The sequence below is a fragment of the Epinephelus moara genome, chromosome 18 (assembly GCF_006386435.1).
Source record: "Epinephelus moara isolate mb chromosome 18, YSFRI_EMoa_1.0, whole genome shotgun sequence".
Lineage (NCBI taxonomy): Eukaryota > Metazoa > Chordata > Actinopteri > Perciformes > Serranidae > Epinephelus > Epinephelus moara.
The window spans coordinates 21,386,300-21,406,967 of NC_065523.1; the positions used below are offsets into that span (position 1 = coordinate 21,386,300).

General features: G+C 42.1%; 1 protein-coding gene across 1 annotated transcript; it reads right to left on the reverse strand.

Annotated features, from left to right (window-relative positions):
• Positions 1-11,441: 11,441 nt before the first annotated feature.
• rdh8a (retinol dehydrogenase 8a) lies at positions 11,442-20,033 on the reverse strand. The gene is made up of 6 exons (XM_050069132.1): positions 19,653-20,033; positions 17,239-17,400; positions 14,153-14,332; positions 12,780-12,873; positions 12,495-12,678; positions 11,442-12,391 (listed from the first exon to the last, which is right to left on the reverse strand). The coding sequence occupies exons 1-6, from the start codon at positions 19,756-19,758 to the stop codon at positions 12,164-12,166; spliced, it is 954 nt and encodes a 317-aa protein (XP_049925089.1). The 5' UTR covers positions 19,759-20,033; the 3' UTR covers positions 11,442-12,163.
• Between the last annotated feature and the right edge of the window lie 635 nt (positions 20,034-20,668).

Genomic DNA, 20,668 nt, shown 5'->3' on the forward strand with positions numbered 1-20,668 from the left:
TTGTCCTTTGTTCTGTGACATTCTCTCATGTATGTACGAACGCTTAAAGGGATACTTTGCCGATTTTCAACCTGCTTTGTATCATAACAATGTGGGTAGTAGCGGTAGTATCTCCCTGCTCATATCGCTGCGATGGATTTTCGCTGGCTTTAGAGTTGTTGCTTGAACTACAGATTGCAATTCTGCATTTTTGTATGCCCGCCAACACAGACACAAAGACTATAGAAACAGATCAACCATCTTGGATTTTTGGGAGCCAGAAGTGACCATTTTCGGGTGAGAGGCTGGAGCTGTGGGGGAGTGAGGGGTGGATCTGACGGGGAAACCGAGGACTTCACTTGAAGTTAGTGGCAGACAGACTCAAAGCAGCCCGCCCTTAAGTCTTAATAAAATGTAAATGTGTAAGTTTATAAAAACTCACCTCTGTAGAGTTGTCATAAAGGGGAAAATTAGCTATAGTGACCAAAACCGTTTTTGATGCCAGACTGTAAAAAAGTAAAAAACAGTGAAATACGTCTTTGAATGCACACACAGCCACAATTGTGGGGGGCGACTTTTCTTCTGCCCTTTCAAAGTGTGTATCTGCATTCAGTGCATATGTTCCTGGGTTCCACTGGGCGATGTGGCTCCTGGTAGTCTGGTTGGGATGAAGCATGTTCCTGTTTCCACATGCACATGCTGTGTAACAAACATGCAGACACGCACACACATGCACACACGCTCAGAGGGAAACATAGAGAAAGAGACATACACTTGGGCAGATAGACAAATAGCAGCAGGTTGCGCATGGTATCAGTTTCTTGATAGCAGGAATAAGTCTTTAAGGAGGTAATGTGAGAAGTCATTTGACTCCACGGAAGCAGGAGGGAAAGAGAACTTTACATTTGTGACCAGAGACTCACACAAGCTAGACATTTAGACAATAGAATGACTCATAGACACACAAACAAGTTCACACTGATCAAGTCCAGACACACTTGCTTTCGTCACTTCAATCTTGCTGTGGTGTCGCTGCAACCACCTACTTTATGTGGACACACTTCTGAGGCTCCACCGCTTTGTTGATTTCTGTTCGCATATGTGTATATACTGTATGTGTGTTTCTGTGTGTGCACATGCATGTCTGTAAAACCTTGAGTATGTGTGTCAGTAATTCAATATGTCTATGATGTCAACACTGTCGCAAACATCATCAGCTCACTATGATTGCAGTGTTTATTCTGTCATTGGCCAACAGATGGATCCAAGTGATACAAAAGCATATACAGTTGGAGCCAACTGAAATACTTGTCTGGCTCAAGAGAGTCAGTAGGGATAATCCCGTGTTCCTAGACCCTCTGACCTGCAGACGTTTAGTAGTGTTGGCACGTAGCTGGAGCTGTCAGCCCAGCATCTATGGGAGATCTGTGTTTAATTTGCAAAAGCGGACTTTGCCAGAATACAGAGAGAATAAGAGGAGAGAGGGAGCAGGGGGGAAATGAAGCCAGTACTTTTGTCTGTGTGTCTGTGTGTCTGAGTGTTGAGCGGAACTGCGTCTCTGAACTCTGTCGCGGGTGATAAGGCTGAGGCTGGGCTTTTCCAAACTGTGTGCATGTGACAGACAGAGCCATTTTGAACCTTCCAGTGGTTCTGTGTGTCAGCTGTGGAAAGAGTTGTGCAAGTGCTTATATGTTTTAGTATGTGGGTGTACATGAGGGTGTGTGAAGGAGGGGGGGATTACTGTGAAACTGAGTAGTTAATAGTCCGTGTTTGTCTGCAGATTACTCTGGCACGGGCCTGGGCCCACAGGCCTGGGAGAATCCACCGCTCTCCAAGATTACCCAAATGTGAGCACAGCCAATCTCAAACAGCTATGGTACCCAGTCATGGAGAGTTGCTCGTCACAAAACCGCACATGGTACAAGACAGAACAACTTATCCTCACTGACGCTTTCTTTGTAGAAATTGTTGTTTTACTCTCAGTTCCTCCGTTTGTGTGTCCAGACTTGTGCAAGGGGGTGTGTAGAGCCGGTAAATTGGGGGATGACGGTGACAGGTAACGGTGATTTCTGTCAGGTTTTTCTGGTTTTACTCAGTGACTGGGACAGTCAAGCTGAGGCCTGCCCTCTTCCCTCCAGCCTGGGAACCAAAGCAGTGATGCCTGCTTACCTAAGTGCCTGGCTTCTCTCGCTGGGAGCTGTTCCCATCCCACTCATCTGTTTATTATTTTCCTGTGAGGGCTTGTGTTGTAAAAAGAGAAAGGGAGGGGGGGTGGAGGTCAAGATGGAGGGAATATTCTCACATGTTTCATTGACAATACCTCTAGAGACTTGGATAGTGGGTTTTTGAATATGAGCAACACATAAATACATCTGAGGGGAACTGGAAAACATTTTGGTCAAGTCCCTGCAATGTTCGTGTAATAGTAAGCCCTTGATTTTACTAGGCTAGTCATTTTGTGAGGTGCCGCTTTCTGCTCCACTGGTTGGTTTGCTTTATGTCAGGAACAAAACATAGGACACTAACCTCAGGCAACAAGACACAGAAAACAGAGCTATAAAAGAGAAGTGTTAAAAACAAAAAAAAGGACATACACACTGTACATAATAGACATGCAAGAATATCCGAGCTTACATCATGTCCTCTTTGAACATTTCGGCTGCAGGTTTGAACACCTAGTTTCACCTGACTGAGCAAACATTACTCATCTGATGAGGCACTTACTTACACTCCTCAAGATGCAGGTGTAAAACCCATACACTGCTGATAACTTCCCCTGTCTCAAACACACATGCAGTTGTGTTCTATCAGAATGAGCACAAAAAGAATTGTGCAGCTAGCTGTGTAGCCAGTTGTTTCCACTGCTGCCCCGAGGGTTTCTGGATAAAGCTGTAACATCAGCTGTGGGTTTTGTGTGCTGCAGAGAGTGGGCACTGGGTACATCTGACCTCCGACCTTCCCACAGCCTCAGGAGGAGAAGCCTTTTTAGTGAGAAAGGGAAGACCCTCTTGCTGGTCCCACATGGTTCTCCCAAAGTCACATTCCAAGGGATGCTTTTCCCACCATGGACCAAACACATCATTCTGTTCTTTCCTGGAAAAAATCCAATGAAGTGGGCGATCACATGAGTGGGGTCCTGCCCAGTACTCATGGCAGACCTGACCTTCAGCAAATGTCACAGTTAGGCCATTCTCTACAGGTCAGGGGAAATATGGAGAGGGCCTGGATCTGGGATAAAGGTCTGCTCTCTCTGATTCCATTAAAAATGTTTTCATTTTCAGCTGTATTCATTACTAAATTCCAAGACATGGTATGCATACTGTGACACGGGTAAAAGTATACTATGTGTTGATATTTATACAGCAAATTCAAGTGTGCATATATGTTGATTTTCTAGAGGGATGACAGTTAAAAAGCGTAGGAATGTACAACCCAGTCTCACTCCAAAGTTGTCAAAATCAGGCGCTTGGGCAGTGACTGGAGGTGTCAGACACTGACAAAAAAAGTTGTCCTTTAACGTCGGCATGATACGCGGCTGGTCCCTGTTATACTACTATACGCTTGTCAGGGGGAAACGTGGCAGGACAAGAACGAAAGTTAAGGCGGCAAAGGTCAAAGTGGGGCAGGTGGGATGGGTGGTGGATGGGTCCAACAAACACTGACTTTCAACTGGGAGGGCAGTGTTCACGTCCTGTAAGATTCTAAAGCCAAACCCTGTTCTTTTTTCCTAAACCCAACCACTTGCGTCAGTTGATGGAGGGGGCAAAAGTCATTTAGCGTTGTTGTACTGACGTAGTGCGTTTATTTTGAAAGAGACTGTATGTAAACAGTAAATTGCCTGTGAAAACTGAAGTTTATTTTGAAAGAAGACAATGCATGTAACAGAAATGACTTAACACAGCATCCCAGAACATCAACAACCTACACATCCAGAGTACCTTTCATGCCATATCTGGTCATGGAAGGTCCATGACCAAACATCGATATGTGACTAGGTCAGAGTGAGAATGCATTGGAATGTAATGATGAAGTTACTCTGAAAAAAGAGAGATATATAACTGCTGTTTACACAAACTTTGACCATGTTTCACAATTTGCTTAATTTACCATGACAAGACGAAATGTTCTCTCAAGAATATTTATCAACATGTGGCCTTACAGAATTTATCATTTTGTCTTTGAAGGAGCTTTGCTTATTTGTCCGAACCATCTTTCCACTACGCAACAATAGTGGCATCGCTGGCATGCTTCTTTAGTGCCATTTTTGGATCGAGTCATTTCAAAAAATACAAAATGATACAGCAGTAATTTGAGGACTCTAATGAAAAAATGAAAAATAAAAATAAAAATGTCCTCAGGGTTGGACTTTACCTATTTTAGGAGCAGTGGGCAGTGGCAGTTAAGCACTTGGGTACCAATTCAAGTTCTGTGGCCAGTTGCAGTTCAGGGCAATGACAAGAGCTCTCATATTACCTAATATGCATGTTTTTTTTAGGGTGGTTGGAAACTGGAGGAACCAGAGAAAACAGAGGAAAACACGGGAGGAACATGGATACTCCACACAGAAAGGCCTCAGTCGGTCCCAGTGTGTTGTTGTGTATTTATATATATAAATTTTAAGGTTTGAATATATTTCAGTAAGGTATTTGTAATATATAGATGTCTTAAGCATTGTTTGGACTGAAAGTAAATCTAAGTTCTGAACAGAATAGCCTGTGTAAACATGCAGAGTGTGCTGTAGTTACTGTTTTGCTGGCGGCTGAGCTTGTTTGAGTAAAGCAATCACAGATTTTCAGAGAAGTGGTCAGTGAATGAAAAGTGATCCACAGTTTTGACAATGGGAATTAGTATTGAGAAATAACCAACTGTGAGACAGATTCATACATTGCACGAAAAGGAAGATGATAGGAGCTTTCTTTTTACTGTCTTCTTCTTCTTTTTTATTTCTTAAGAATCGTTCAAATGCATTTCCAAAATAAGGCTCCAAACACAACCAAAAGATGCACAACACAGTCAATGCATCCCTCTCAATATGAAACAGTAGCCTGCATTCTAATGTGTATTATAATAACACACACTGAGTTTTTGAGATGTACTGTTCATTTTACATGCGCTTTTTTATCTTTACCCTTTTAAATCTTGCTTAACATTTCCTTGTTATACAACACTGTACTGTATGCAGAATAATTAGATATTAGATAAAAACATCATGTCCCTCCTCCTCCTCCTCCTCTTATTGCCTCTGCAGCAACAACATCCAGTTAGAGCAGAGGAGTCTCTAACGCAGCTGTCAGTCATGTCAGTCACTTCATGAAATGCGGTCAAACTGTCAAACTAGTCAGCGCTGATCAAATATGAATCAGGATTTTGTTACTGCATCGCCTATTTCTCACCTCAGATGTTTTCAAAAACAAATTTCAGTGTGAAAACATTTGAGTTGGGAAACAGGCAGTACAGTAACAGTATCTTGATTCATATTTCATCAGTGCTGCCTAGTTTGACAGTTTGACTGCACTTCATGATCAAGGATTGACATGATGGACAGCTGTGTTAGAGACTCCTCTGCTGTGAGCGGTTGTTTTCATTCACATGCTGTGGTGCCATTAGAAGCAATACGAGGAGGCAGATGAGTATGATTTTTATTACAGATTATCTGTCTCATGTACTACTATGTGGATGTTGTGACAGTTTCAGCAAATATGACAAAAGGTAATTTTTTTAAAAATAAAAGTTACCAGCTACAGCTTTAAAACAAAAGGACAAATGTTCAGTACAGTCAACAGAGAACATGCTGTGGGTTGATTTCTTGTGAGATCCAGTGACAGCACAGAGAACCTGGAGTGACGTATCCAGCTCTGGAGAGAGCCCACATCAATATGACCACATCCCTCCATTGCCTGAAGAGCAGGCATGTGTGCAAAGGGTTGGCAGTCGTACACTTTCCAACGCTGAAAAGAGCTCCTCTATAGGATTCAGAAGTGCAGGCTCAGTGGCACATATAGTACTGTGTTGTGGTGAACTTTGGAGTGCCTTCCAACTGAACAGAATATTTGATTTCTGAATGTTTAATGTAAAAAAGTGACGTATAGAATTACAAACTGAGTGCAAGCAAATAAAGGTGTTTGTAGTTTTTCATTGAATTCAGGTTTCAGGGATTTTGTCTCAGGTTTCAAATTCTGGACTTTTTCTCTGAAATGTATCATGAGCTTATATCCATGTTTTTGTCGCACATAATGGTTGTTTGGATCTGGAAGTGGGCGGTGTAGTGTGTGTATGTGTCTCTTTTACATAAGGAAACTGTAATCTTGAACATATTCAGGATGTGACCACCCCCGTATTCATCAGGAATCCAGCACAAGTCTTCCCCCTTAGGGATTCTCTTTACATCGCAACACTTCCCCTCAGGCAACCGAAACCAGGCTGTGCACAGACAAGCAGAGTTAATGTATGCCAGGCCTCGGTGTCAGTGCCTCAGGGAGAGAGAGACACACCATCTAGATGAGTAGATTAGATAGAAGGAAGATGAAAGGGAGAAAACAAATCAGAGGCCAAGGTGGGAGGAAGAGGGCCGGAGAGATTTACAGTGTGGTGTGATTTTTCTTTCTACTGCACATGCACACACACACTAATAAATAAGCATTTGGGGAGAGGGGATCTAAAACACAGAAGTGAAAATGAATCGAGGAGGGAGAAAATAGAATCTAATTTGCAGTGTTAGTTAATAAGAGACGGCCTGAGAGAGAGGGAGGGATGGAGGGTGAGAGGGAGAGCAGCCAAATGACAGAGGCGTGTTTGTGTTCTGATTAGGCAGAGCCAAATGGAGGCGGCTCACCAATGGAGATAACCAACAAAGACATCTCTTCACTGGGGACAAATCTACGAACATCTTTTCACGGTCAATAGACAGAGGCATTCTTTTGTTTTGATGAAGGAAAAAAAAATCAGCCTCGGTGGATCCATGAATGCAGCACAAAGTTTACCGTTCATCCGCTCTTGAATCGGACTTGAACAAAATGTGTGCTGGTTTTCGAGTTTGGGGGCATGAAAGTGTTTACAAGAGCCATTTGCATTACTCCTTACGCTTAAGCAAGCCCCTACTTGAAGCTATGTTATCATGACGTTCTGATGGAGTAAAAATTTGTAACGTCTATTCACTCTCACCCTGGCTGCCAAGATATGATGCACTCAAGCTGAATAAACAATGATGTGGGCTCTTCTGGGCTAAGACAGGCTTCCTGGCATGGGTGTGCCCGCACCCTGTTTGGTTTCTCATCTTTATGGTTGGAGACAGTGAATAGATCAGATCCATGGCAGTGTTGATGGGGTCCAGAGCAAGGTTTTCTCTCTGGCAGGGAAGTAAGGTTGGGACGCAGCCAGGGTTGCCAGGCAAGGACAAACTTCAATACTGATAGACTCTTTGATGAGGTCACTGTCTATCACACAAAGACTAACTGTCTCTGTGACTTTACTAGTATCTATCTATCTATCTATCTATCTATCTATCTATCTATCTATCTCTCTCTGTCTGTCTGTCATCGCTCCTCTCAGTGTTTGTCTGTCTGACTCATACACACATCCGCATAAACACTCACTAAACTCACTCAGGCGCTGCCAGAGGCATAAGAGAAAAACACAGCCATCCTTGGGAAACAAATTAAAAGGATAATCATCCCTTGAATGAAAATATTCCCTCCTTGGTGTCGGTCGAACCAGAAAAGCATATGCTAGATTCCCAGACGTCTAATTACACCATTGAATGAGAGAAACAACTGATCCATGGTGGAAGAGGTTAGAAACCCAAAGAAAGATGATATGTTACAGGAAGAAATGTCAGTGCACAGGATGGTGAGAAAAGTGTAATTTGTTTGTTCGAGTTTCTCATTTGTTTATCTGCTTTTTTTTCCATTTTAGACAGCAGCAAACAGGAGTTACAGGCTTCAAGCAAAATCTATGCATCTACATCAGCGGTTTACCCGTCAGACTCCTCTTGTGACATATTACACCAATCTTAACTCATTGTCCACAACAAACACAAGTGCATGGTGTTACCCCAGCTCAGGTTACATCATCTCTAAGCCCAGCACAATCAACCACCATCCCCTTGCTTGACAATTATAATGCTTGTACACAGAATGAACCCTCTAATCACGGAGTTTCACAGTCATTGGAACTGGTAGTTTTGAGAGAGTGAACGGAGCGGAACAAAACGATACGGTAGTGGGCAAACTGCAGTCTGGAAATTCCTGCTGGATTGTTTATGCTTGGGAAGAGCAGTAGGGAAAGGGGACAACGCTAATGCTGTAATGATAGCGACAATAGTGGTTCTGTGTCTGTAAAACAATGTGTATGACTGGCCAGCTAGAGTCAAGATTCTTTTTGATTTATGTTCTGACCTCTGAACGATCCTGAGTCCAAACAAGCAGCTCTACTCAGAAAGAGAGAGATGATGACCCCCCCCTCTCCGTGTGTGAATAAACAAGTGACCCACGTTGGGTCCGTGAGAGGTCACTGCACAGCGGAGTTATGGAGATGGACAGAGGAGAGGGCAGACAGACAGTGGGCCTCAGAGAGTGAGTGAGAAGGGAGGAGAAAGGGAATGGACAGAGAAGGAGAGATAGACGTTGTGTGTTTGTTTCTCCCTGTGGCCTCTGCTGCCCTAATGGACCCGGCCGCCACAGGCCAGCCACAGGGCAACTTGGGCTTCTCCTGTTTTGACTATATAAAGATTGATAGCTCCCCTCAGACCACAGATCAGCTTTATGGATATTGATACGTCCCAAGTGGCTACATCACATAAAGCCATGTTAAATGTTGGCTGGCCTCCACCTTTTCTTCAGCTTTCATCTGTCTTGTTATGCCTTGAATATATTCCTGATCCACAGATCAAGTCGTATGGCAGCTCTGTCATGCTATTCAGCATTACTCAGGATGGATCCTTCATAGTGAGGATGACAGAAACAGACAAGTGGAGCCTAATCTTGATCCATCCTGACCTGGGATCAGGCTGAAGCACCCTGTCTAGACATAAGCGCCACTTAATGCCAGCATCTCACAGCACCCAGACCTCTTTCTTTCTTTTGCGTCCTCTGCATCACACTTTGCTTTTCTTTCCCATTTTCACAATTCAGTTCTCATAATTTTCTGACCTCCGCAGCTCCCTTCTATGTTTGATCCCTGACTCCTTAGTCTGTCTCATCATCAGTCTCTGAGTCAAGCTTAGGTGTGGTTTTCTGGTGATGATGACAGTGAAAGGAGGATGCGGTAAAAGTGCTGAACTAGCAATGAACCAGCGGCACCAGGGGAGGCAGACAGATTTCAAAGAATGTATCCTACAAACATGCCAAAGATAACTTTTGAGGTTCCCCCTTTTTTCCTTCTCTCTACTCATGTTCACTGCCTAAAAATGCAAGTGGCTTGTTTGTCAGCACACAGCAAGGGTACATAAAGGCAGAGCCTGTGCATGTTTAGTGGCTCAGTAATTGTGACAGGGTTACAATTAAGGGAAGACCTAACCATGTCATGCTGCCCTCATTATACTGCAATTACATTCTTGATTGTGAAACAAAGGTACACAACAATGGTTTGATAAGACCTCTTGTTTAATGAGACTTTTCTGTAACTCCTGTGTTCATTCAATTAGTAAACAGGTCTTCCATTCAGGCCTGGGCACCCCAATTCTCATCTCCCCAAATGCAACACACCCCCACCCCTTGCTGCCCCCCCCTCGAAACACCCCCACCCACCCCCTGCCCTTAGCCTTCAGCGTCCTACATTGGGTCTTGGCATCCCCCTGAACATTCAAGACACACAGACTCCTCCCCCAACCTCCTACCCCCCTTCCCCTCCACCTTCCCCCTGCACACACACCCATTTGATTGTGATTGACAGCGTCTTTGTTCCATTGTGCGGAGCTGTCGCCTCTGATGAAGACACATACACAGAGCTGAGGCGCTGCATTCATTGTACACTGCGCAGAAACTACAGGTCTGCAACCAGTTGCACTGTCCTTTGATAATGAGCTCCATGCAATCAGTGAGTGTAACCAGCCTGGGCTCAGCCAAGTCTGGCAGGATGGGATGGGACGGTGTGTGTGTGCAGACGGGACAAACCAGGCCAGAGTGCAGGCATCTCCCAGTGTGGACCAGGGGGTCCCGGCCCTACAGGCTGAGGGGGCCAGCTGGAGATGGAGGCTCCGGGCTGCGCAATGTGTCTGAGGAGGCCGTCATTAGGGTTCACCCCTCCTCAGGGATGGGAACCAGGTCACATTCTCTCACACGGCACAAAGCAGGGTGTGTGTGTGTGTGTGTGTGTGTGTGAGAGGTGGGGGTTCAAGGGAGGGGTTTTGATGGGGAACAGGCCATGACCTCTTTATATCCATCAACAGATCACTAACTTGGCCCACAGACATGCTCATACAACACTTTCACACACGCACACACACACACACACACACACACACACACACACACACACACACGCATGCATGCAAACACATGCTAATGTGTTTGCGTATGTGCACAGACAGAAACACACAGATGCATATGCAAAAACAAGTCTGTGCTCTGCAAGAGGCACCATGTGTCCTCACCTGAATGAGACAGCTTAAAATCTCTGTTGGCCGAGATGCATTTTTTTTACATGAAACATTTGTTCAGTGCCGACCACTAAGAAATATCTGTCTTTTCAAATTAACCATCCCAAATTATCAGTATGGATTTATGCTGACTATCAGGACCATGTAAGGAAATTTCACTTCAAGCATCAATGTGCACAGACTACTTTCAAGCAGATGTGTACGTGGTGTCAAACTGTGGAATTCTCCACAGAATAATTTAAAAGGTTGTATGAATTTTTTTTCAGTTCAAGAAAATGTATAAAGAAAGAATATATGAAGTTGTCAGGTAATCTATCACACTAGTTCATGGTCAGTTATTGTGTATGGCTTCTTTTTCTTGGTTGTTATAGTAAGTAACTGTAATTGACAGATACAGGGGCAGGCAAAATAAGATTTTTTTTCTTCTTTCTGCTCCTTTTTGGTCATGGAATGTGTGATTACAGTTATGTTTTGATTGTGGATCTGATTAAATGATACTGATCTACTGCATTATGAAGCATGTGATATTACAAATCCATTGTATGAAACAAATATGTTAATAAGGAACACGATGGCCAGTGTAGGCTATGCGAGATTTTAACTACTCAATTATATTGCGCCTCTCAGGCCAACAAGGCCAAATTCCTTTATACTCCAGCTCGAGCTCTGCTCACCGATGAGCCTGTGTAATCTACAGGTTGGTGGACAGGGGAAAAAAACAGTAAAATACTGCCCCCTCTTGATGCCAAAAGAGTCTTGCAGACAGAGAGAAAACCCCTTGCAGAACTTTTACAGTAGTATCAAGAACACATATTATGCAAAGTGGTCACATTTTCTTATTGATGTCATTAAAAAAAACTCATAAGAGTAAATCAGAATTCTGTTTATTTTTAAATCAAGATGCTAGATTAAAAATATCTGACCCACCCCTTCACAAACCTTGAAAAACATTCAGTTTATCAAAAGATTAAAAATATGATTTAACAGCAGTTATGACCATGAGAACACTATGCTCAGGCAAACATGAAATTAAGGGCACATCACAATAAAGCAGATATATTCTTTCTGTCTCTGTCATACATGTTATAACTCTGGTGAGCCTGAGTGTATAATCATCTAGGCTACAAGTTATAGCATTATAATTTCTCTATATTTTAATTGTCTCTCTGTGTAACTGAGTTTGTGCTTTGATTTCTGTCCATGGGGCTCGTATCTCATGTCCTGTCTGTAAGTTCTCATTAAAACGATATAGACATCTAACCTCTATATAACCGAGCTATATCTGGCTAAGGTGAGGCCTTAGCTTTATAGTATGTATGTACAATAATCCAATGTGTGTGTTGTCTGTGTTTACATGTGAGTACATGAGGTCATCCTGCATTCAACATCTCTGAGACAAACTTGTGCAACTGTGCATGTTGTCTGGCAAAGCTTATCATGGTAGTGTCTTTGAACTAAAAGGCACCTCCTCTCTTCGGGGTTACTGGCTCTAGACTACCTGCTTAGGCCCAAAACCTCAGGAAAAAGGCAGTAGGAACTGGGTGGGGTTCAACAAACTGGGAGAGTTAAGGGCAGGATTGGACGCCCTCTTCAGTTAGGTGAGATGGTGCGTCTGCGCAGGCAGCTGCACGTCAGGCACTTGAGGATGCTCATGGTGATGTGCATGAGAGGACCGAAATTGAATAGTAGGTTGTAGAAGGTGTTGACAGACAGGCCACCAGTCTCATCTGCGTATTTTAAGGCCACGATGGGAGTGTAGAGGCTGTTGGTCAGATTCCTGAAGCGAGGGCTGCTTGACTCAATAACCTTTTTAGTGCACTGGAGAGATAAGAAACAACAGGAAGTCATTGCTTTGTAGGGTGACTCACTGTTTGTACCAGTTAGGGATCAGACACACACAAAATTGATTCTATTCCCTTACTTTGGCTATGTCCTCTGGCGTCTGGCCCATGGCTTCAAATATATCCATGGATGATGGCAGGTAAACGTCTTTAAAATAACGAACTGTGTCGGCGTCTACTCCTGGATACTCCATCTTGGCCACATCCTCCATCATCTTTGTCTCAAACTCAGTGTGCACTGGGCCAGGCTCAATCATGGACAACCTGTGCGGGGAGTCAGGTGTGGAAAAGGTCAGTGAGGGAGTATGTGTGGTACAAAGCAAAGACAAACGTGGAGGAAGAACAAAGGAAAGAGGGTAATCTACCGGATATTGAACTTCATCAGTTGCACGGCCATACTCTCACAGAAACCTTCCATGGCAAACTTAGAGGCAGTGTAAACATCATTGAACACCACTCCTGAACCAACAAAAGAGAGAGATAAAGCACAGCGTCACTTCATTGTGTTATCAAATATCACAGTACTCAGTTAAAAGCAGATGTGAATTAAACATCATTTACACATAAAGGCCTAAGATATTGAAATCAACCAAGTAACAGATATTGATCACATTGAACAATACAAGCGTTATCAACTTCTCAGACAGTCTTTAACTTGTTCTGGTAAACTCCACCCATTTGGCACTCTATGAAAGCAAGTAAGAGACATAAGCATTTGAATTTTAAAGCCACTGAATACTTAATATTGATTAAAACACCACTGGATTCAAAGCACTGGAATATTTTACTTTGAAAACCATGTATCTAAATGCATTTTATTCTCACCTCTTTGAAATGAAATCTGATATTTCATCATTTGCAATTTCAAAAGCTGAATATGAACATATATTTTTATGTTCACAAATCAAGTTTCAGAATTTTAATATATACATAAAAGAAAAACATCAAATATTGACATCCAGGCTGCCGAGGACACAGACTGGCAATTGTGCCTGAATGTTTTGACCAATCAAATTTGAATGATGTTCTATTACATCAAGTAGTAAATTAAAATTAGATGTGTGTAAGCATATTTTCATTTTTATTTCTTCTTAATTTATGTGTTTTTTGGATACGTTTATGATTTACAAGTGTGAGTTTTGTGTCCAGATGGCATATGTGTAACACCTTTATTTATCTGTGTTCTTTAAAAGAAAACCTAATAAAAACTACAACAATGAGTACAACAAATAAAACCAGCTACAGTGTTTTCATTCAGCATTCAAAAAGTGCTTCTGTGATATAATGTTTCAAGTTTGGTAAGTTACTGAAATTGGTTTGCATGGTATTATAAACTGATTTCTGATTTAATAGATCCTAAAGCACAGAACACATTGCATGATTTACAGCTCAATATTATTACACAGATTCTCAAGATGTCAGATTTCTACTGGTCTGTCCAAAAAAAATGAAATCTTGCAGCTTGCAGACATTTACAGTTGAATTATCCTGCTTTTCAGCCGAGCTTTAGACAAGCTAAATATGTCAGCATTATATCAATAGCACTTTTATGACAGTGTGATGCTGCAGTTTCATTAGCTAGTTTACAATTTCTGAATTATTCTGTCTACAAAAGTCTTAAAAACAAGTATTTTTCTTACAGTTGTTTAGAGTTGTAAGTATCTTCGCCTGTGTTCATGGATCAGATTTAATTGGATTACAGATTTTTTTTGCATTGTTAAATCCTCACAGATCATACCCTGAAGCCCCATAACACTGCTCATGACCAAGATGTGTCCGGAGCGCCTCTTTTTCATGTCTGGCATCACTTCCTTGATCATGCGAACGACGCCAAAGAAGTTGGTCTCAAATACTCTTTTCATCTCCTCGATGCTGATGCTCTCCAGGGGTCCCAGCAGGCCCACACCTGCATTGTTGACTGACAGGAAACACACAGACACAGAGATGACACATGGCTTATATTTCCAAGACTGCCACTAGAGAAACAGTTTAGATATTGTTGATTTAATATGACGTATAGCTGTATTGTTAGAACCCGTGTTTGCAGATGATACTACTGGATATTGCCACCAGATGTCAGTGTGTGACAATAACACAGAGGTGTGATGTAACAGCAGTCCATGTTGAAGGGCCTCTGGGTCTTGAGTTATTAGGTGAAGAGGGATGTAACTTGGATTTAGAGTGAGATGGAGGCAGGTTTATAAATAGAGCCTTTATCCAGACTAAAGATTTAAACACAAAGAACTGATAAGAGTCACCTATTCACAAGTAACTAAACTAGCAACATTCAATTAACCAAATTTCCATAATATCACTTTTTATAAGGTTTTAGTGATTGATGGAGTGATTGATCCACACCAAGGTCCCAACTACTAATATACTGCTGGGATTTCTGGGTTTCAAAATACATTGTCTGCTTTGGTTTAGCTTTAAGGAACAAGCAATAGAAAGTGGCATGGGCAGACAGAGCTGCAGACTCAGCTCAAGCTATATTTTACACACTCAGGATATCAGTGTGGCGGTCCTTTCTGTTTTGGTACAGAATCTATCTGCCCACTGGAATTTCAAGACTCTTCCAATCTCCTCCCCCCACCTACTCTTTATGTCAACTGCTAAACCACGGAGGAAAGTGCTACATGAGACTGACCACCAAAAACATTTCAGTTGCTTCAAAAACTTTGTCCTAAAGTCGTGATATTATCTCAGAAATGACACTGTACTGTGACTGTTTGCTTTTACTCCTACTGACAGAGCTGATAGATGTGTACTTTTAGTCTCTCTCATAAAAGTATGACATTACTGTTGATGTTAAAAACGTGCGACTGTCACTGGAAGGGTCAGGGTTAGTGTTCTGTCTATTTGGGAATCACTATAAGAAACTGAGTAAGGTCCATGGGTGGATTATAAGGCAATGGGCCCCTGGGCAAGGACCTGACGTAGGCTCCACAATCACACAGACTGTATTGTTGTTTAGCCTCTTTGTAGACATAACGCATCTCTCCGTGGTTTTGTGTGTCTTTAAGGTCATTCTGTGTCTCTTAGTGTTGTGTCTCTGGTTGATTTGCCCTATACTGTAGTTACACTGTCTCTCTTTGTAGTCTCCGTGTGGTCATTTTGCATCTGTTTGTAGTTGCTTTGCAAGTATGTGGTAATTTTGTGTCTCTTTGTGGTCATTTTGTCAGTCTTTGTGGTTGTTTGCCCCCTTTTCATAGTCATTTTGAGTCTGTGTTTTTTGCAGCTGTTTTGCATCTCTGTGTAGTCGTTTTGTATGTTTTTGTGTCAGTTTGTAGTCATTTTGTATTTTGTGTCAGTTTGTAGTCATTTTGTGTCTTTTAGTGTTACTTTGTAGTTGTTTTGTGTCTCTTTGTGTCACTTTGAAATCATTTTGTGTCTCTTTGCGTCACTTTGTAGTCATTTTGTAGTCATTTTGTGTCACTTTGTAGTCATTTTGTGTCTCTTTGCATCACTTTGTAGTTGTCTTGTGTCACTTTGCAGTCATTTTGTGTCTCTTTGTGTCACTATGTAGTCTCTTTGTGTCACTTTGTAGTCGTTTTGTGTCTCTTTGCATCACTTTGAAATCATTTTGTGTCTCTTTGTGTCACTTTGTAGTCATTTTGTGTCTCTTTGCATCACTTTGTAGTTGTCTTGTGTCACTTTGCAGTCATTTTGTGTCTCTTTGTGTCACTATGTAGTCTCTTTGTGTCACTTTGTAGTCGTTTTGTGTCTCTTTGCATCACTTTGTAGTCTCTTTGTGTCACTTTGTAGTCGTTATGTGTCACTTTGTAGTCGCTTTGTGTCTCTTTGTGTCACTTTGAAATCATTTTGTGTCTCTTTGCGTCACTTTGTAGTCGTTTTGTGTCACTTTGTAGTCATTTTGTGTCTCTTTGCATCACTTTGTAGTTGTCTTGTGTCACTTTGCAGTCATTTTGTGTCTCTTTGTGTCACTATGTAGTCTCTTTGTGTCACTTTGTAGTCGTTTTGTGTCTCTTTGCATCACTTTGTAGTCTCTTTGTGTCACTTTGTAGTCGTTATGTGTCACTTTGTAGTCGCTTTGTGTCTCTTTGTGTCACTCTGTAGTCTCTTTGTGTCACTTTGTAGTCATTTTGTGTCTCTTCGTGTCACTCTGTAGTCTCTTTGTGTCACTTTGTAGTCATTTTGTGTCTCTTTGTGTCATTTTGTAGTCTCTTTGTCACTTTGTAGTCGTTTTGTGTCTCTTTGCATCACTTTGCAGTCAATTTGTGTCACTGTGTAGTCATTTTGTGTCTCTGTGTCACTTTGTAGTCTCTTTGTGTCTCTCTGCATCACTTTGTAGTCGTTCTGTGTCACTTTGTAGTTGTTTTGTGTCACTTCGTAGTTGTTTTGTTTCTCTTTGTGTCACTTTGTAGTCGTTTTGTGTCACTTTGTGGTTGTTTTGTGTCTCTTTGTAGTCGATTTGTGTCACTTTGTAGTCATTTTGTGTCACTTTGTAGTTGTTTTGTGTCTCTTTGTGTCACTTTGTAGTCGTTTTGTGTCTCTTTGTAGTTGTTTTGTGTCTCTTTGGGGTTATTTTGAGTCTCTACCTGGTCAGTATGTGTCTCTTCAACTTAGATTTTGCAGGTGAAGGCCAATAGGGTCACTAGGCCTGTGCCAGGTAGGCCTGATCAGGGTCATGTAATACATTATGCATTATACTAAAACTAGTTATCAACTGTTCAGAAATAAATAATAAAAGAAACAAAATACATGCACACACATATGTTCTTCCACATACAGTGGAAAGATCATGTGCATTCAAAGCTGGGGAAGGTGTCAAAGAAGGCCTAGTTCCAGGTGTGTTCCACTCACTCAGGATATCAATATGGCGGTCCTTGACATTGTTGATGCACTGCTTGACTGACTCGTCGCTGCACACGTCTAGTGGAAGCAGCATCAAGGTCTTGCCATATGCATCTCCTGCTGCCTCCACCAGTTTGTCCTTCTTCTTCAGGTCCCGCATGGTGGCAATGACTGATAGAGAGAGATGGAGAAGTGGAAAATATTATTTTACTTGTATAATGTGGCTTCAGACTTTACAAAATATTGGAAAATGGTTCGTTAGAGTTGCACAGTAGCCAAACTTGGAACCAGAGCGCTCCAAATGATCAGTATCGAGATAAATTTTTGTTGGAGTCAATTTTTGTCCATTTGTTTTTAAAATCACGAATCATTACTTTCTGTTGTCAAAAAACCCAACAACTCTTAACCCATTGTCCCAATGATGAGGTGACGCACAGGAAACCTCTGATCTATGAGGCACCACTTAACGACTTCCTTAACACGAACACAGCCAAACACGGAGTTGTGACAGAGTCAGACGTGCGGGTCAGAGTTCCCAGTAATGACCACGCCAGTCAGTTTACACAACATAGAATTGATTTCCTCTGAACTTTACACACTGGGCTGCATTAACCCACATACAGCACAGGAATCTATCATGGACAGTGACAGCAGCTATCAGCTCAGTGTTAACTTGGCTTCCTCCATGTTGTGTGCTGTGCTAACACTTTGCTGACTGACATTATCTAGCAGAGAAAAGAGAGACAGTGCTGTTGCACAATAGCAATCTGTGGGAGTAAACAACCTCTTCCTCGCACATTCATCTGAATCTACCTGTTGCCCTTGGCAGATAAAGGCAAACCCTCACCTGATTCTTGTCAGAACAGAGACAAGGTTGGATAAGTAAGATTAAAAGAGGGTTTGCTGTGCTGTGGGAGGTTTGCATTGCCTTGCAGTGTTACTGATGTAACATTTCACGATGTCTAATAATGAAACTAAGTGCATTTTTTGAGAATGTTGCTTTGTTCGTGTAATGCAACTTGTCTTTGTAAGTACATACTTAATGGGGTCTCATAATTAAGTCTAATCTTATGATTCGAGAACTGTGTGTCCATGAAGCAACAAAGATATTTATGTGTTGGTTGAGAAGTGAACAAGAGTTCCATTGTTCTTCTGGCTCCTGCAGGAATTACTCTTGGGCTGCTTAAACATTCTTAAATGAACCACATTGCATTGCGCACACAGAGGAGTCTTTCGGGGGGAGTTTCTCTCGAGTTTGGTGCATGCTACTGCGACTAATTATTACTTTATGCACAATGCAATATTTAATCTCTGTTGGATTTCCTAAAGACCCTGAGAAAAGAGCAGGACAGCTTCATTGCTCACAGGTGGCATTAGTGAAATCAGGTCACATTGTGAAAAAAAAATCTGCTTAAACCAGTGTTATGGGAGCTGTTAATCACTTTTTCTTTGCTCATCTATTTCACAGTTATAAATCCCATCAGATCCCGATGCCCCCTTGATGGCTACAGTGGCAAAACAGAGCAGCTTGGCTAACTTGAGTTTACTATTTTACACTAAAATCATAGGTTTCACTGTGAGCTCACTGACTGTAGGCCCACAGCCAATTAAACTCCATAGAGTCACATCTAACAACAAGGGGAGGGGGTCTTGAGGGCCAACTCTTACCAACAGGGGCTGTGGGGGTGGGAAGGTGGGTGAATGTAATTCCGTCTGAAGCTCCATGACACAGAAAGGTTTTGGATCTTCCATTCCTGGAGTGACATTAATGATGGCTGGGAAGCAGGAGAGGAGACGCACAGACCAACAATGTCAAAGTGGGACACCCTAACTCCACTGTGCACCAATGAAGACTTCAAACAAGGCCCTTGCTTTAGAGTGAACCCTCGCTTGTACAGGTCTCAAACTTTGTCCCCCTTTCAACACTCGCTCCAGTGAGGGAACTATAGGCACATTAGACACGGCACTAAACCGGAGCAGGCGGTCTACAATTCACTGCGATAAAAGGGGGCTTTGTGCTGGAGAAGTCACTTGAAAGAGAACTGACAAGACTCCTTTTATGATTCCGCCTGGAAAGCGGCATCCTTGCAGAGCCCTACCCTGGAAACTGCGCTTTCAGATGATAATTGTTAAACCAAATGGGGCGACTGAGTCCCACTCTTTACAAAAGGATATGGATCCGATATCACTAGGTTTAGCTATTCCAGTGGCCACCACACCAAATCACTTCTTTGCGTTAAGACGGAGAGTTGCGCATGAAACTCAACCGAACTTTGTGCGTAAAGGAGGGTTGGTGCAACAGCAGAGCGTTGCAGGGAAAAGTAAACACGGAATAGGTTTTCAAGCGAACCACACTAGGCTATTATAGGCTTGCTACTAATAGGTCCGATCAAAGAAAACAATGTAGAAGAAAGCGCATTTACCATGGTAACGCTTCTTTTCATCTTTGGCCAGCGTGACGGCGATTCGTAACCCGATGCCGGAGGAGCAGCCGGTGATCAGCACAACTTTCTGCCCGCTGTTCGCCATGATTTGTCCGGGTAGGCGCTGTGTTTTTCAGCGGTCCTCTGCTCTGGATGGTCGCTGCCGAGGGGAGCTACCGATCACCGGACTTTAAAAAACTAAAGCGGATCATACAGCCACCGCAGCCATGTGAGCTTCTAATTCAGTCACATGTTCAATAAAATCAGTAACCGAAAAAAGGACGTGGCATTGCAAACACCCCTCGCAGACAAGACTTTTAACTTGATAGGTGCCGCCTGCCCTGAAAATGAAGTTAATTCCTTTAAAATGTGTGTGGCCGTGCATGCGCGCACGTGCGTGTTGGAGAGGGGGCAGTGCTTATTTGATTTCTGAGCTGGTGACCCCAACAACAAACAACTGTGAGATTCATACAGTGGTCACATGATGTTTTGCTCATACCTGATAGCATCTCTCTTTCATAACAGTTATTATCTTTAAAAGGACTCATTAGACGTTTTACCACGGTATATGTTACAGTAGCTTTTCCAACTGTTTTTCTTTTTTTTTTTAATAATTAAATTAAACGAAATTAGATTAGTTAATTACGTTTTTTTTTTTAAAAGATAAATATTTGGGTTGCGCATATAATTTCATAACAAATCATATCCGTTATTATTATTATTATTATTATTATTATTATTATGATGATTATTATGTTCTTTGCTGTTACCCAAGCTATAGTTAAAGCTAAATTAGGCGCTTGTTGTTTGGCTCTAGTTGACTTCTTAATAAAACTAGTCCTCCCTTGATTACCTTACGTTTGGAAGGTAGTGCTTATAGTAACTGAATGCGCTGCATTGTACTGCCATCTGGTGGTGAGGATCGGTGCAGCACACCTAAGAAGCATTCAAGCTTACTGAATGCATATAATGCCTGATTAAAAATAATCCTAATTGCATTACTGTTATCTAAATAT

Coding starts and splice junctions, on each gene's coding strand:
- rdh8a (XM_050069132.1), bottom strand. CDS start 19,758: ATGGCGAACAGCGGGCAGAAAGTTGTGCTGATCACCGGCTGCTCCTCC. Junction 17,401..19,652: donor TGAAAAGAAGCGTTACCATG/GTAAATGCGCTT, acceptor TCTCTCTATCAG/TCATTGCCACCATGCGGGAC. Junction 12,679..12,779: donor CTGATGAAGTTCAATATCCG/GTAGATTACCCT, acceptor CTCCCCGCACAG/GTTGTCCATGATTGAGCCTG.